Here is an 18,152-nt window from a genome sequence, read left to right on the forward strand (position 1 = left end):
TGCCAATTTAGCTAAACTTCCATTATGTAAATTGCATAAGCACTTTGATGCCAGTCACATCATTGTTCTTATCAGTAGATTCTTTGAGAATCATTTCATATATCACTAATTTGAGTCATATTACATAAAATAATACTCAGGCACTTAGTGCCATGGGAGCTGGTTGAAAAATTTGCCTCTCACCAACATGGACATGAACCAGCTAACCAGTGAATCAAGCAAGCTAAGAATGGCTCTGACTACATGGATCAAGGCAATTATGGGGCATTCTGCAGCAACCGGTGTCATCAAAGGGAAGATAGTACAAACTCACCTTCTAAACAAAGCAAGGTACATTTTATATTTAGCACTTCACTGATTAGGTGGAAACTCACCCATTCTTGTCAAGGCAGAGGATTGGATTGGAGCTAAATCATTGCTTGGCAACAGCTGATGTCTGCTCAAACAATTCTTCAATCTCCAAATATGAGATCAATTGGGCTGTGCTCACAATTTCATATGCAGTAGTAAACCCTTGTGAGTTATATTGCTTTCAATAATATCTCCCAGATTCAAATTCAGGGAGCAGATTATGTAGATTGGGACATCACAAGATTTGCTGACATGGCCAAGGCATCCCCACCTAATCCTGATGGTTCACCCTCTGAAACTGAACAGCTACAAAAGTACTTTGCAGTGGCTAAGATTGGCAAAATTTCAGTCCCAGCTACCATTGTGGACAAAGGGGGTAATATTGTGACAATTTACTTGCCCAATATTCTGTCACCTTCTCAAGTTGTATGTACATTCATTCTTCCACTCGGATTCTTGTCATTTATAATTATTTTAGGATCATGTTAACTCAGCCACTAAGGCTTTACATAATGTCCTTCTTCAATCAATTCCATCCTCCTCGGACAAATTGTCTTGGCAATCTCAAGGCTTTGTTATCCCAGAGGAAGGTGGAGAATTTGGGGCAGGCAGAATTACAGTATCACCAGCATATTTTATGCAAAGACATGAGGTATTGGTCAAATTAACTTGTTTAGCTGCTTTTGACGCATTCTGGCAACAGAGACTTCAAGACCTGATGGTGACATTAGCTTCTTACATGTCTGTTGAAGTCCAAGAGTGGCTAGCTGCCTTGTCAACCACAGAATTCTTCTGGGATGCCATTACTGCTGCCTCAGCTCCTGATCTATTTGAAGCAGGGGCCACTGCAATCAGCCTGTTACAGTCACATATGCCCCTATTCATTTTCTCCTTACTAATCCTTGTATTACATCATGATTGCTGCTGCCATCGCTAGATGACTCATCTCTTATCTCTGACTCATTGATCTCCTATATTTGTATTACATCACGATCACCACTGCTGTCGCTAGATGACTCATTTCTTATCTCTGACTCATTGTTGACTTACACCTGCCCTAAATTGCCTATGACCTTATATATAGTCAACAATGTACTTAGTAGTTCTTTACTTTAATCTTACTAGGTTTTCACCTGAACATTCTCTCACTTAGGATCTCCAATCCTAAGACGTCTGAACCGATATTCAAGCCAGAGACACTCTCTTCGTCTTGTCTTACAACCCTTGTATTTGCAAGGTCTTGACTATAACTTCAGCCATCACTCTTATCAAGTTGCTGTTGTTACGACCATCCTAGTTTGTAACACAGCTGAGTTGTACAGGAACTTCAAGAATCTGATAAACCAGTGTCAGCACCCATCTCTCATTGGCCCTCAATCTTCTCAGGATTAGACATAATTGCAAACCGTACAACTTTATCACATAGGGACATTGGTGGTGTGCCTTCCCTCTTTGATCTTCTGATCAGTTTGGGTAGTGGCCATAAGGCTAAGTTAGTGTTAGCCAACATAGGGGCGGAGCTGGATTATTACCCTAGGACAATGACCTTTATTTCAGGGAAGGTTCTACAACACTCTATTGGTCCCTGGGGTGAAGGAGAAAGGCTTGTTATTGCCCATTTTATGAAGGATAAAATACACTCCAGAGTTGAAGTATCAAGACCAGCCTTTCCAACACAAGCTTTTTTTTTAAAGATAGTGGGGCAATGTCATATGCCATTCTGGACTCTCAACTCTAAATCTGCTTCTCCAGATCTCAAATGATCTGATCTATCTTTATCTTCCTTCCAGAATCCAAACCCTATATCAGCACCCAACCCCATTTAGACTTCCCCTGTCTCCAGACTCCAGTTAACCATGTTTCCCTCCTGATTATTAATCCGTTACATACATTTCATTTCCAGTGTTCATTATTTGTGATCTGTCCTACTTACTAATAGACTTTGCATATGCTTCATACATAGCCTTTATGTTTGCTGATTGATTCCTATATGATACCTACAGTATATAAACCTCCTGTAACTCTCAGAAACACTCCAGTTCGAATATCATCTTAGTTCCTGCTCATTCCTGTGTCCTCTGGACTCAAGATAAGTCTCTTGTCATATTCCAAGTCTTAGGATTGCATCCTAGACTACATTCCCGACTCTACCTTAAGATAGTCTATCCTCTGTTAGTTTCTAGTCCAGACTTCATCCAGATTAGTCTTATCCGCTTGCCCAGGTAACATCTGGACATCCATCAGATTTATCTCACATTTCAGATCCAGACGTCCATTGTCCATCCTAGTCAAATCCCAGAAATTCTGGATGACTGCTCTAGCCCCCAGAAATTAAGGGCACATACTTGGGAAAGGGGCACAGCATACGAGCTGAGGCCAAGCCCTTGTGATCCAACCCCCTTGAGCACATGACCTTAACAGGCAAGGGGGTAAGGTGAGATAGCAGTAAGGGAGTGGATATTCTAGGAGGGGGGGGTAAAGGGGATAATACTAGTGTTTGAGTATAGGTACTAGATCTAATGAGGTAGTAGTTGAGTGATTTCTATGAATGATTTTGTCTATTACAATTAAAACATTAAGGATATCCTCTTTTGCCTTAGTAACAGTGTGTCTCTCCCAAAAAAAATCAACTCAAGGCAGCTACATTTTCCTTCAAAGGAAGAGGTCAATTATCCAAAGGCAAGGACCTAGACATTGCCTATGTGTCTCACAAACAAGTCATTGGCAAGAAAAGAAAGATGACCTGGGTGGAATTGTGTGCTGATGCCCTCTACAACACTGCCCCAATACCATCTCCTTCCTCTAGCCCTCGTAAACAGGTCAGAGAGGAAACTCAATGGTTGTCAAGCATTCAGGAGGAATTTGATAGAGAAGTCTTCAGTGACTTTATTTCATATACAGAGAACCAACCAAGAAAAACTAAGGTGAATGGATTGATGCATGGCAATTTAATTCTATACTCAATTGAGATCAATTGAACTAGACTCAGAATGACTTTATCCAACAATATCTGCCTTTCCGAGACTCATACCTCAATATCCTCCTCGACTAAGAGAAGCCCTCTGACATCTTGGAGTGCCAGTCTTGTCAGATCGGTGAAGGGAAATTCCATTGTTTGACCTGCAGTGGGGATCAGACATTGTGTCATCCTTGCATTGTCAAAACCCACCAGCATTTGCCCTTTCACAAGGTTCAAGAGTGGACCAGAAATTGCTTTGAAGACAAGTTGCTTGAAGAATTGGGTTTTGTCTGGTATATGGGCCATGGGAGGCAACCATGTCCATTTTCTGAAGACCCACAGGCATGGGAGGATATGCTAGTGGATACAGAGGCTGGGTCTGTGCTGATGGAGACATTTTCCAGTTCAACTACAACATCCACCTTGACCATCATACATTCAACTAGAGTGTTTTTGCACAACATTGTTTGGTGTGGTTGTCCTGGGTCTCAACATCGGCAGCATTTGCAGTTGCTGAAGGCCAGGTTATTTCCTGCAAGCATCACTCAACCCTGGACTGCCTTCACATTTGAAGTCTTAGATCATTTTCTAATTGATGTGCTGGAGTGCAAGACTTCAGCATCAAGCTTCTTTGAGAAAATTTGGTGGATGACCAATCACTCATTCCCAGATACTGTTCCTGTGAGAGGATATAGTTATTCTTCTCAACAGTTGGACTGACCATATCAAATATCTTTGCTGGCTAGAATCAATATCAGGAACTCATGAGGGTGTCACGTCTATGGAGAGACTTGATGAGCCAAAAATGCTTTGGATTTGGCCATGATACTCAAGAGAAACCTGGCAAGGATGATCTGGCTTGGTTTTGCCCTTCATGTCCTCAGCCTGGCATCAACATACCTGATAACTGGCAAGACAAGTATGAAAGGAAAGTCATCTGTTGTTGGTTTGGATTGTAAGGAGGGCTGGCTTTCTCTTCTACTTAACATTCAAGAATGTTATACTGACTGGCCAGCTGTGTGATACACATTGTACACAAACTCTAGCCTTGCTGGCTTAGTTTCTGACAAAGCTGGCCAGTACTGTATAGACAGGCTGTAGACCTGGGCCGGCCGGCCAAACTCTGATATTGTATTTGGCTGGCCAGGACTGTATAGACAGCATGCAGAACTGTGCTGGCCAGCTAAACTCAGAAAATACATTGTTGGTCAATGCTGTATAGAGCTGGTGTAGAGATGAGCTGGCTAGAGTCACTTTGACTACTTTGTTGCTTGCATTAGCTTGCCAAGTACACAAGCCTTGGCTAGCCATACCTTCTATTTATTTGACCTCATTCCTTGAACTTATACTTATTCTTTACACAGTTGGCTCATTTCACAAAGATATGTTGTGGATGGAAACTTTACCACTCAACATATGACTATGAAAATGCTGCAGTTAGATATCAGTCTTTCAGATGGTCTTGGGTATATGGTGAAAGATAGAGAATATCAGGCCATCTCTCATTGGCTGTAGAAAGTAAGGAGGTGAGTTGGCTTGTAGCAAGGGCATTATGACATTGCTTGACAGCCTATATAGCATTCTTCTTGTAGCAATCACCAGGTGATCAATACCACCAATATCAACAGGAGTAATCTTTGTGCGACAGGGGTGGGAGCAACTGCTTGTGCATGGCACAGATGTTTTGTTCCACACAGCATAGTTGATTTTCAGAAGGGTGAAAGGTCTGTGCATCCTCCTAAAAGGATGTTAAGCAAGCTCATAAGATGTTTAGACACATGAACATTGACTATTCAATATGCAATGCTTTGAATTATCATTTGGCTGGTATAGACTCCTCTCTCATTATTTATGATATGGGGTGCCAGTGGAGTATTAATTTTTTACAAAGAGTTGCAGAGAGCCGAGGCTTATCCATACCAGAAAATATGCAAATCATCCCAGTGGTTGGAAAATTCCATTTGAGCACTCACAAATTAGCTTGCTTTGCAAGGTACAGCCTCAACTTTGTTCAAGGGGCTGGACATGTTGATGGGGAGATTTTGGAGACCCTATGGGCACCATTCAATAAGATCTCCCCAACTGCTCGGTCAATGAGTCATGCTCATCGTCAAGAAGTTCTTGATGATCATATGAGAAACTCAAACTGGAAAAAATTAGTTGGAATAAGTAAGTGGTTCAATTATGATTATGTATATCAAAAACCATGCTTGATGTTCAAAATTCTAGCAAAGACTCTCTTGACGAAGTATAAACGTGCTCTCAAAGGCGTTAATAAGACAAAGTCTCCTTTTGATGAATTGACCCAGTCTCTGAATCCTGAGAAGATTTTGATATGGGAAGTTGAATAGAAACAGGCTGTGGAAGAACATGGGGAATATCTTGACATCTACCAGTTGCAGATTAACAAAGGTAAGTGAGCTTCATCTGGGTCTGAGAATTGTAAGACATCTAATCTAGAACTGAGTTCAGCCCCAACTATGGCAGAGATTTGGCTCAAATTAACTGAGTCTGAGAATGATGACACCAGACATCCAGGAATGGTATCTTGGCTCATCACTGGTATCAATCTGGAGGATTTACAGTATGTAATTGATTGGATGATTGGAATGGCAGAATGGCTTGATGAAGTGCTATTTTAGGGATGCATTAAGAGCAGATATACAGCAACTTCTGCTCAGGAAACTTCTATAGAAGAAAAATGGCAGAGATTGGCGGCTAGGATTGCCAAATTTCATGAAACAGCTGATGCTATGACTGCTGGCATGGATCTTGATATTGGAACAGTGCATTCTGATGATCCTAGATTCTGTCATATGGATAATGATGGTAATGAGTGGGTGGATGTTTCAGATGAAGAGATCTCAGAGGATATAGATGAAGAAATCCTCACAGAAGAGATGGGTATCTGGATGCCATCTTCAGTGTCTCCACACAATGGATTGACTCTTGGGCTGGGCCCCCTCCAAGCTGAAGAGTTGGAGCTTCGAAAAGGCCAAGCCAATGACTGTCTGGAAAACCTCTGCATGGCCCTTATTTATCATCAGTATTTTCAGAGTGCAGATTCTACATGGGCTGGCACCAGGTCAAAGCAAGAAGCTCGTTGATGTCAGCTCAAAATTGACAAATATGTAAGAAGCTATCAGAGGGCAAGGTCAGCAATGGAACATCTAGGCATGGAAGAAGCTACCTTGGGCAGTATTTATCAAGAAATATTGCCCTCTGAACTCAGTATAGACAAGGAGGTGACAGAAGAAAATATATTTGGACAAGGGTCAGACAGACTGGCTTGGTTTTGGAGGGTGAATAATGCCAACAAAGGTCAAGAAGATGCTTGGATGGATGAATGTAAGAAGAAAATTTCATCTCAAGTACATGTCATTTCAACTCACTCTGATTTAGTCTACAGAGTCAACTGGTTGAAGGCAAAGGCTAGATGGAGTAGATGGGAAAAAGAATTGAGTCAGGTAAGACATGAAATGGGTTGGACCATCAACTGGTTCAAGTATCACCAGAAAGAGTGGAACAGAAGGTGGCAGCAAGCAACTAGACCAGGTCATCAAGCCTATGCTTATCAACAGGTCTTGATGTGGGGAAGGTTTTCTCAGGATGCTGAGAAGACTTTCAATGGGTGTGGATTTGTACCTTGATATGCTATATCAACACTTCTGCAAATTACACTGAATGAGATATGGTGATAGAGCTTTGGCCAGCTTAATGCTATGTACTGTAGGCCTCATCTGGCCAGGATAAGACTTGCAAAGGAACTGACAAGGGGCCAGCCCAAGATTTACATATGGGGGTGCATAATGACTGGACTGGCCAGCCAGGCTCCTACACATGTAGATATAGGCTGGCCAGCCATGGCTCTACCTACTGCAGAGCCTCACCAGCCAGGTCTAATGTAAGAACTACAGACTGGCCAGCCTGGCTCCTACACATGTAGATACAGGCTTGCTGGTTTACTGATGAAATAATACTGTACTGGCTGGCCATGCCTTTACCCACTATAAGGCCTCACTGGTCAGTATTGATTTAAGAACTACAGACTGGCCAGCCTGGCTCCTACATGTGTAGATAAAGGATGGCTGGTTTACTAGTGAAATCAGACTGTAGTAGATATATCCTACATATACAAACCAGCTTGATCCTATGGCTACACTCAATCAATATGATACAAACAGAGTAGATAAAAGAGATTGTCACATGATACCTTGGCCAGCAGTCATCCTACATACAAGATAAAAGAGATGGTTATATTATACACTGGCTGGCACTCATCCTACATGTCAGAGAGTGGCATATTATACCTCAGCCAGCAGTCATCCTACATACAAGACACAAGAAATTGTTACATTGTACACCAGCCAGCATGTATCCTACATGTCAGAGATTAGCATATTATACCTTGGCCAGCAGTCATCCTACATACAAGATAAAAGAGATGGCAATATGATATACTGGCTGGCACTCATCCTACATGTCAGAGAGTGGCATATTATACATTGGCCAGTACCTATCCTACATTAAATAACAATACTCAAGTGATAATCAGATAGTACACTGGCCAGCACCTATTCTACATGCACCGGCCAAGGACTGGCTAGCCATGATTCTACAGCCTTTTGGCACATCCAGGGCAGGGGTTCTACATAAAAAATGACTGAAGGATCTGGCAATGGTCCACATAATACTCACTTCTGAACATGAACTACCAGACATGCATTATGGTTTCCTCCTGAAGATGGTGTCTGAGGAGAATTGAATGTGAGAAATGTTGTAGTATACCATATATTTTATTCATCGAACCATTCCGAGTCATGATAAAATCCGATCAGCTGCTAGTTTATAGTCTCTCCATTTTCCACGTCTGCCCTGCAGTCCCATCGTCAGATCCGCTCACCACTCGTCGACCGTCTCGACTCCAGCTTAGAGAGGATATGAGCTCTGTGTGACCCGTCCATCGAATGATGACCTTGCATGTGTCAATGTCCTACAACCTCAATGCGCAATCCTTACTCCCGCTAACCAGTTTCATCCCGCCCTAAGACAGCGCTATCCTGTGCACTTCACTCTCTCCATCCCGCCAGTCTTCTCCTATTTGTTGGCCGGTCTCCAAGTTCCATTTCCACAGCAAGCCGTCCCATGAACAAGTGATGATCTGCTGTCCGCCTTGGAGGTGTATGAACCCCCAGGCCCAATCAGTGTGTCCTTCAAATTTTGGGCGAGGGGTTATTGCTGATGTCTCTTTCGTTTTGGGGGCGGGTGGAAACGTGCTCCAGACTTCCTATCACCCAGCGCAGTGCCATCTCAGCTTTCATCAATCAATTCCAACTCTATTACTTACAAGGACAGCAGTGGCGGGCGAACGGTAGGGAGCAATGACTGTTTGGATCAAGTCAGAGTCGAGTTCACTGTTTCCTGAACTTCCTGGTACCTTTATCCTCGTGTTCACCTCACAGCTTGTACACAGCATAGGCTGCGCAGCCAAAGCGCTGACTAGTTAATTCTCGACCACCAGAGAAGACGAGTGTTCCATGCGAAGCGCATTCGTGCATCGCTGATGTCTGTTGTTGGATAGGAGGATAAATTAGCATAGCAGCGAGTTGCGTTGCCTATATGTTAGCGCCAATCTAATCGGCCTCGTTGCGAACTATGTCCCTCATAGCTCAGTGTATTTTTTTGCTACCTGGTCAAAAATTATGATTGGAGCTTTTGGCATTCGGACCCCTCTGAATCGTCTTCTGCCTGCAAGCACATGCCTCAGGTCAGCCGCGGTGTAAGAACAAACGAATAGAGAAAATTTACACACTTCGTCCTTCTCTTCCAGCTGTGTCGTATGCCGCCCGGCGATCGAGATGAGCCACTGGAACGTACGATCGATTCCGAATTGATAGGTTCTATTTTGAGAATGAACACTTACAGGTGCAGGAATATTTGAATGCTGAACAACAGCTGCTACCGGGGTGCTGGAGCAGCGTTCGGAAGAGCCCAACTGAGTGAGGCTCGACCAGGGGTGGTTTTTATGCTTTAAGACACCAAAAAAGAGCAAAGAAAGAGCCAAGGATCCAGTGGGAAATGAAACAATTACAAGATGCGGTGGATTGAGACCGCATCCTCCTTCACCGAAGCTACTTGGAAGTAGTACCCATTACAGCTGGACAATCGCACGTGGCTACTCTGGGCAACGGATACCTGCGTCCACACGCTGTTAAATATTAACACAGGTAAGGGCCTGCGGAAATCTACAATACATTACAGCCCAGGGTTCTCTTGAGGTAGGGCACTGAATATCTTTTCACAAGCGGCCAAGACCATATTTCGACACATCACATCCATGACGCAACTCCTTCCAACTCGCGCAACACCGTCACAGTCCATCGAGATGCACATCTTCACAATTCTTGCAGCACCATCCAAAAGAGCACCGTTGAGCATAGATCCAGGCCCGTCTTTCGGTCCACCTGTGCTCATGGAAGAGTTGAGTATGTGGCACAGATACCACGTCGCATCTTTCCGCGCGAGAGCCTCGAGCCTATCCTTTCTACTGAGCACAGTTCTCCGTCTGTGTGAATGCGACGCCTGCGATGATTCTGGACCATGAGACGCGTCCTCCAGGGTTGCGTTGTCCATAGTTCCGTCGGCACTGACAGTGATTCCTGTAGAGTACAACGACTCTAGAGACCGAATCGACTCTAATGCTATGCGCTCCCTGATGCCAGCCGTATACCCAGAGTGGCAGGGTGATATTGAGTCTAACGTATTCAGCGCCTCGTCGAGAAGAGTCAAGAGGTCCATACGAGCGTCAGGTATCTGGCTTGGAGGTTTCGGTACCTTCTCATTTCCTTTGCGACTTTTCGACGTCTTCTTAGCCAAGCTGGTGTCTACATGGTGCATGACGTGTGCACGGGATACGAGAGTGAAGCTGCAGACAACGGGGACGAATAGGGTATCGATCAGGCGGGATACAGCAACACTGCAGGAATTTCTGATGTCTTGGTAGAAGAGGGCTGGAAGAGCGATGCGCAAGACATACACTAGGAGTGGGGAGGCCATTGCGATTCTCAACTCGTTAAGTTCTGATGGAACAGAAGACGTCGAGATATTTTGGAGGCCTAGGAATTTACCGATGGTGTCAATTGTGCGTGTGATCGCAGCTAGTAGGCGCGAGTTGTGTGGTGGGTCGTCACCTGTCTGCGAACTTACTGAGCTGAGAACACTTCGAAGGGAGGTGAATGCTGCGGCGAGGGACGGTGATGATTGGCCCGTCGCATTGAGGCGTTCTTCCCCGAGGCGTGAGTCAAGGAAAACGAGGCGAATATGAGGTTCGCACCTTCCCGTTTTGCAGGCCAGTCATCGTCCTGAAATTGAAGCTCCTGAGCTTTACCACCCTTCTTCGTTTTCTTTTTTGAGGGAGCAGCGTCCGAGTCGTCTGGCATGTCCTTGGTCGCGTTTTGCCGCAGACGAATGAGTTCTGCAAAATGACAGTAAGGCTTGCGGATGGAATGATATTCGAGGACTCAAACACACCTGTTTCGTCGTCTTCCCGCTTTTGTTTCAAGGACTCAAGTTCTCTTTCTAGAGAGAGCGCATGATTCCTCCACGCGTCCTCACCGCACGTTGCCTGGCTATCGTTGGACAGGGAAAAAAGGGACTGAAGACCCAGGAGATAACCTGCGTAGCCGCGTCATATCTGTGAATAAGCCTCAACTGAGGCAGCAACGTGAAGCAACCGACTTGGGATGGACTGGTCCTTCGGCTTATGTTTCAAGACGGTGAATGCCTAGGGAGGAAACAAGTGATGAGCTGCTTGACCACTGATTTTGATACTGTGTGAGATGTGAACCGTACGATGGCAAGGCGGACTGAAATCTGGGGTGCGACTGACATGTCTCTCACGTAAAAAATATAGAACTAGCGTTGTATATAGGCCTGGTCAATTCTAGAATGTCGTTGTCATTGTCTAAGGAGTTGTGATGCTGTGTTTGTGCTTCTTCAAGTGCTAGTACTATAGTAGATGGGTGTACGAAGCGAGTAAGCAACATACTTGATGGACTCAAGTTGAACTTCCAGTGCACTCGATTCTGAATTAACCACAAACGCCAGTGACCGTCACATCTTTCAACCTCTGGCTCATTGTTAGATAAAACACCTGTCTGTGAGTGATCACTTAGACTTTAGCGGAAAAGATTTGAGATGACAATCCTCAAATAGAACAGTAGCCATGTTTTTGCCAACCGCTGGGGAGGAACAGATACCGAAGATAGAGGCTCCGTCGATATCTCTGCCTGCCGCTGAGATAGTAAAACCGTCATTGCAGATGGAGATATCTCCGTCAATACCTGTGCCTGCTGCTGAAACAAAACCAACATTAAAGATCCCTTTGCCCAGTGCTAAGGCGGAACGGCAATCAAAGATTTCTCTACCCAGTGCTAGTATGGAACCCCAAACAAAGATATCTTATCCTTACGCTAGTGCGGAAGAGGCACCGCACATCATGCCCCACGGGAACTTTGTAGGACACAGTGGAGTTGTGTGGGCCGTTGTACACCTGCTCGATGGACATCGGATTATCACTTGTTCAGGGGACGGCTCGCTGCGGATTTGGAATTTGGAGAGCGAGAAACAGATAGGGGACGACTTGCGGGATAGAAAAGGTGCAGTATGGACCATAGCGTTGTCTCCGGATGGGACGCAAGTGGTTAGTGGAAGTCTGGACGGTATAGTGAGGTTGTGGAATATCGATACGGGTAAGGTCATTGCTAAATGGACGGGTCACACAAAGGAAGTGTCGTCTGTCTGCTGGAGTCGAGATGGCCGGCGAGTGGCGAGCGGATCTAATGATGGGACTGTAATGCAATGGGATATAAAGAGCGGGGCAAGCATCCTCAAACCAATCGAGGCAGAGCGCACCCACGTGAATGCAGTTGTCTACTCACCAGACATGACCATGTTTGCGACTGCTAGATCAGGCAGGTTCATCATGATTGAAATTCGGGATGCGAACACAGGCAAGCTGGTTGCAACTCTCAGAGGACAGACGAGTTTTGTGCAATGCCTCGCTTGGACCGCGGACGGAAAGACACTTATTTCCGGATTAGATAATGGCTCCTCCAGCCCAACAAATCCAGGATGACATCCAAGTCCCGCCAGAGATTGTCGGCGATTCCCCAGATCGCGTCGATGTGCGTGCCCCACATTTCGGTTGATTTTCTTCTAACTTGTTTTTAGTTTCAGTTTCCTCCAACACATCAACCTATCTATGCTACCTCAGTCCCCGCCCTAGACCATCTCCCGACTTCCTCCACACACGAGTTTGCCACCTTGGTGCCATCTTCTACCTCGCACCGCTTCTCATCCTTCTTTCGCCGCTCACGGCTCGATCCTGATGTCGAGCCACACCTCTCGCCACGCCCATGGTTAGGGTTTTTCTCTCGACGAGCTCCTAGTGCTCGTACTGTTGGTCAACGCAAATCGGTTTGTTCCCCCCCACTCTCTTCCTTCCTATACTCATTTATCCCAAAGCGTTTATATGTCGCTCCGGTACCGAACACTAAAGCTACCTCCAAAGGACAACTGAAGCAACACCCAAATCAAGGCGGGGCACTGTCATTGCCGTTATTGCGCCCACAGGCAGCAGATGCCACTACAACCTCACCACTGACACCCCGTCCTGCAATTATCACTCCCATAGACGTACCAGGTACCCTTGACGGTTCTACAAGAGAGGCTGGGTGCTGCACTCGCTTTTGGTCTTGTGTCTGCTGTGTGTCCACCACTAGATCCCCTGATATTCAGTAGTGCACGAGCCTACCACCCTCTAGTCCCTTCTCTCTTACTCGCGTTCATCTTCATCTGGTACTACATCACTATTCCAACACCAATTGTTCTTCGTCTCATACACTGCATTACATTGTCGGATCATCAGTCATAGGATCACTCATGTCTTGACCCACGTCCAACAGGATGTCTATTTTCTCCCCGTTGTCCAGTAGGTTGTATATATATACTGTCTATATATCGCTCACGTATAATGAAAAACATTCGAATCTGAGCTCCTACTATGGGGACCCACGGTTAAGTGATGAGGCGCTAAATTTACATCTGAATGTGTTGGGGATGTGTTCAAAGCGTATGATCGACACACCGATATTATAACTCCGCAGGACACTACAATATTTGTCATTGCCATCACCGTCGTCAAATTCACCACCACCCACTGCTACAAAACAAACTGTGTTCGCTTTAAAGATCGTGCCCGTCATTGCATCCGCCATTATATCTGCTGGAGCATCTGCCGCGGTTCCGATGAATCGTCTGATGGTTGTGCTTGGTACACTGTCGTTCATCCTTGTTGCTTTTCTCCAATTTGTGCATGTCTCTCATCCCACTTGCATTACCTTTTGAAGCATCAATGCAAGAAATATGTGTTTTTATGATGACGCCTCTCGACTTGCTGGTCGTATAAACCAGGCTGTTCTCGAGCCTAGGTGGAAGCCCGTTGATTGTAACAATGGAGCGTTTGATCCCACGGAACCAATTCGCGTAGCCGCTATGTGCACGCTCCACTGGAGCCCCTTTCATGCTCCACTTGAACTCCTATTGCTGACGACATGTTTAGCGCTCCAGTTTCAGGTGATCGAGCGCATATTCGACGACATGTAGATAACGATATATGACAAGATCTTCTTCTCACCGGTTCTCTGATGACGGTCCATATTCGTAGACGAGTTCAAGGACGTCGTTCTCGAAGCATGCCAGGGGACTACGGTGAATTTACCGTCATGCCCGTTTGCAGTGTCTGATTCCAAGAAGAAAAAAGAATCTTACTTCTGTTCAGACATATTTAAAGAAGCTGATCAAGAGCCAGCTGATGCGCCTGAACAAACTCCTGATCACCTCACCATGCTCACCCATCCAAATATACCTCCGCACCGCCTAGACCTCAAAGTGAACGCGATGTGTGCAGTACAGTGAAATATGTCGGTGGAGAAGGGATTAGTACGAAATGCGCCCGTGCGCATGTGCTCTCCACCGATGCTTTTCAGCATAACTACTGGCCGCGATAATCAAGTGTGAGCTTTGATTATCACTGCCTTTTGGCGCAACTGTTAAGGGACAACAATCTTAACTACTTACACTAGGCCTGAGGTCAAGGCCGAAACCCCCACTTGCGTCAGAAATGTTGAAGATGAAGCTAGCACCTGTTTCCTCTAGAAATTCGCAAAACAGACGTCGAAAATAGCAACGAGCAAACACAAGGGAAACCCGTGAACGTTCCTTATAATACCAATGGTGTACATTTCTGTGGCTGATGGAGGGGTAGGACAACTTGCAAGCGTCGCGTTCATTCGTAAACGCACAGGACTGTGTATAACGTGTTAATATCCAGGAAGAGACAGGTATCACATAAAACAAACACCAGACGTAATTGTACAGATTAGGAATGAGACCTGGTGGCGACCCACAATGATCTGAAATACGACATCTGTCCTGCGACCCAGGAACTCAGGTGGGATACATGAATATTATTAGCAGCTAGTACCGGCCACGTCGACAGGATAAATATGGCGGTCCAGATTGGAGAGACGACCGAGATGGTGACAACGTCGGAAGTGCGGTAAATCACAACGGACAAGGCTGCAGCAAAGAATACCATTCTGTCAAAGAGTAAGTCACCGCTTCATCTGCGCAAGTAGAAACGTACCCCCAAATCAAAAGAGCATACGGCAGACTGAGCATGAGGGCAAGGCTCTCGAGGCCGAGTATAGAATGCGACATTTCTACCATGAATGAGGCCTAGTGGGAGTAAAGAATGCAACTCAAATCAATCGAATGATGAACAGGGAACATACCACGCCTTTAGCGGAGTCCCGCCGACTGTCATTGACTTGTCCGGCCAGGACTAGTGAAACCACTAACGAGCCCAAGGCACAGAGGGTAGACATATACAATACAATAATTACAGGCGCTTGATTCTGAACAGATGGAACCGCCATAAAACTGATGTCAACAGCAAGCATCACGGTAGACTGGGACGGACATCGAATGCATTGACGATATGAAGTAAAAGTACAACTCACGAATATCGTGTATCCGTTCCATTCATTATTAAGCCTGTTAATAAAGTTTTTCCAACGCCGTTGAACAATGGTGTAATCGACCCATATCTTGTGAAGGGCCTTGCTTTGAGCATCAGGGGATCCAAACAGAATGACGTTCATGAAGCGAAAAAGGATGCTTTTCGGGCGGGGAATAGAATCGTCGTATAACGACTGGTCTGAGTCAAGTCGGGCGCCCGGCTGTCCGCAGAAGTTTGCAAACTTGTCGCTGCCTAATCAAGTAGTTAGACAGAAAGCCTGCACTCGCATCTAGCCTGAGCTCACAGAAATCTCCCATAAACCGAGCTGAATTTATCAACAAAGGTATCAGAAACAATCAACAGAGCTTCCGTGTTTAGACTTACCGACGATCCACACAGAATGCTCATGCTCCTTGTCAACACTGCCTGAACAGATGATCAGCGACGACCTCTCATATCAAGAAATAATTTACTCATGAGAGGATCCATAAGGCCGAGCATACTTGAAACCTCGTCCGAAGCATAAGGTGCTAGGCATTTTTCAGAAGTGATACTGTCTATTACGAATCATTCCGGTACGTCACAGATGATTTTTAGTCTTTACCCACCTGCCTGAGTAAACATAACAATTTCCTTAAGTCTTACGAGGTCATCTTCCGGAAGGAAGCGTTTGTTTGGAAACAATTCAACATGCATCCTGTCGAGATGATGATAATGTGTAACAATAGGAGGTAAGAAGGACTGTTACACATTATCAGCACATTTACTTCGGTCGGTAAGGGAACATGCATACTTCTGAGACCGTACGAACCAGTACTGTGATTCTAGTGCATACCCTGGGAGTGATACAATGGGAGAAGCTCGGATGAATATCGGACGGAATAAACTCACTGACATGGCTTTTGCATTTTACTCCTCGAACATTATCCAAAAGATCTTTAGATTTGTGGGGCTCTAGCCAGAAAATGACACGTCTGTCATGATCGGCAAAGTAGTAGCCCCACTTCTTTTCCCCATCCACCTCCACGCGCTCCAAGGTGAGTTCGACAGACGTATGAAAGGTATCTGCCTTGCGGGCTTCTTCGTACGCCTGCTTAACAACCTCACCCATTGTACATATTGTGACCGCAGTTCCAGGGTCTCGGACATCAACATCAGTGAAAACTCGCTGGACGGAGATATGAGCAAACTCATGCAGGAGCAGCCGGACATACATCACTCGAGTGATAGAAAAACAAAGCGCCTTCTGGGTGCGTGAGCAGCTCCCATCCTGACACCGAAGCGAGCTCCCTGACAGCCCCTTTCAATCTCATCGAGTGCTCTGTCACCAGCATGCTTACTCTGAACAGTCCAAAGGACCTTTCTGAATCTCAAAATCTTCATTGTGATCTTGACTGTCGATATGATTTATAACGGGGTTAAGATGGTAATGCGTCCGACAGATATATTTTGCGTACAATTTATTCCTCTCGTATCTCTTTATTTGTCCAGGTATGATGGGAGTTAGAGTGATATCAAAGAGTTGCCCTGGCGCCGCAGGATAGGGCGAGCTTGGTGTCGATGACACAGAAGTGGTCGGCTCGGTCGGGAAAGTCTGGTTATTGGAAGCTAAGGGATTCGGCCCTTCATTTTGCAGAGGTACTTTAAGCAACGGTACTGCGAGGGTCCCATGGGTCTTCTTCTCTTGGTCGGCCGGATGAGAGCTGAATGCTAAACTCGGATCTCGAAAAGTTCCCTCTTTTCCCCCAACAAAGACCTGACAGCGTTGGATTAGCCGCAGAAGGAAGGCGAGGAGACTCGTATACGAGCAAGATACGGTGGTCCTGACAGAGAGCCTCAGCCAGGCAATGAACATGCGAATGTGATGTCCTCCAGGCATATTGACAATCATCGAGGACGACTCCTGTACAAAGAACTCTTGAATGGCCAAGTCTCACGGACATTACGTTACTTACTTACGCTTGCCTCATCAATGTGTAAGTATTGATGGCCCGGATCTTCCCGTTATTCCATCATTTCACTTGCTTCTGATAATTCAAGCACCCTCTACGAAAGGCCACTCGCGCCACTACATGTGCAATAGGAGATAAAGCTAGGACATTGAGAGGTAGTGAATACGGTGTGCAGTAGATAGTGTTTCATCTGCAAAACCACTGAAATGAATGCTTAGCTTAAGCACTTTACGGACACTTACAAACGCTTACAACTTTAGTAGCACACTCACGTGATTGGTGGAGATGCTTTTACAGTTGTTATTTTATTTCTTTGGTATCATTTTATTTCACTATTCTAAACTTACGAGAGATGGAGAATCGAACATTTTGATTACATGTAATCTCTCACATTCCACTGAAGATAGATAAAGCAGAAAACATAATGCAGGTGAGCTGCAAGCTAACAAAAAATGTAACTAGTGCAAGTCTGAGCGCAAGGTATGATACACTTCCTTGTCTGAGAAATTATTCAAGTAAAAGCACTTGTACACCTCCATGCTAGTTTCTGCACCCACTCTATGGTTAGTTCCTTAGGGATAAGTTCTACCGCATGTGTAACATCTGTTAGAGGGATAACCATGCCCAATCTCATCCTCTGACTGCCAGGCCCATCATGATATTTTAGGGCTACTGTATACATGCTGATGGCAGGCTGATCGCACAGATGACCAATGACCTCATAATATTGTACATAAATCAGTGGTTGATCTGCAAGGTAGTGGGGAAGTGTGGCGTGATGAGGTGGAATGGGCTGGAAGATAGCTCG

General features: G+C 45.3%; 6 protein-coding genes across 6 annotated transcripts; all 6 read left to right on the plus strand.

The window, feature by feature from the left end:
- Positions 1–1,718: 1,718 nt before the first annotated feature.
- Positions 1,719–1,967, plus strand: BJ212DRAFT_1220817 (uncharacterized protein; the record flags this gene model as incomplete). Its single annotated transcript, XM_041329377.1, has 1 exon — positions 1,719–1,967. A coding segment is annotated over one exon (249 nt), but the record flags the coding sequence as incomplete, so codon positions are not given.
- Positions 1,968–3,457: 1,490 nt separating this feature from the next.
- Positions 3,458–3,634, plus strand: BJ212DRAFT_1220228 (uncharacterized protein; the record flags this gene model as incomplete). The annotated part of the gene is made up of 1 exon (XM_041329368.1): positions 3,458–3,634. A coding segment is annotated over one exon (177 nt), but the record flags the coding sequence as incomplete, so codon positions are not given.
- Positions 3,635–3,664: 30 nt separating this feature from the next.
- On the plus strand, positions 3,665–5,092 carry BJ212DRAFT_1449992 (uncharacterized protein; the record flags this gene model as incomplete). Its single annotated transcript, XM_041338783.1, has 6 exons — positions 3,665–3,687; positions 3,757–3,991; positions 4,057–4,229; positions 4,675–4,776; positions 4,797–4,836; positions 4,889–5,092. 6 exons carry the CDS (start codon positions 3,665–3,667, stop codon positions 5,090–5,092), a joined length of 777 nt encoding a protein of 258 aa, XP_041186259.1.
- A 38-nt stretch (positions 5,093–5,130) lies between these two features.
- BJ212DRAFT_1228316 (uncharacterized protein) lies at positions 5,131–5,490 on the plus strand (the record flags this gene model as incomplete). The annotated part of the gene is made up of 1 exon (XM_041329470.1): positions 5,131–5,490. A coding segment is annotated over one exon (360 nt), but the record flags the coding sequence as incomplete, so codon positions are not given.
- A 186-nt stretch (positions 5,491–5,676) lies between these two features.
- On the plus strand, positions 5,677–6,417 carry BJ212DRAFT_1285875 (uncharacterized protein; the record flags this gene model as incomplete). Its single annotated transcript, XM_041331913.1, has 3 exons — positions 5,677–5,722; positions 5,783–5,940; positions 5,992–6,417. Coding segments are annotated over 3 exons (630 nt in total), but the record flags the coding sequence as incomplete, so codon positions are not given.
- Positions 6,418–6,486: 69 nt separating this feature from the next.
- Positions 6,487–6,960, plus strand: BJ212DRAFT_1285897 (uncharacterized protein; the record flags this gene model as incomplete). The annotated part of the gene is made up of 2 exons (XM_041331914.1): positions 6,487–6,658; positions 6,713–6,960. 2 exons carry the CDS (start codon positions 6,487–6,489, stop codon positions 6,958–6,960), a joined length of 420 nt encoding a protein of 139 aa, XP_041186262.1.
- Positions 6,961–18,152: the final 11,192 nt, after the last annotated feature.

The sequence above is a fragment of the Suillus subaureus genome, assembly GCF_016647635.1.
Source record: "Suillus subaureus strain MN1 chromosome Unknown BJ212scaffold_79, whole genome shotgun sequence".
In the NCBI taxonomy this organism is placed as follows: Eukaryota; Fungi; Basidiomycota; class Agaricomycetes; order Boletales; family Suillaceae; genus Suillus; species Suillus subaureus.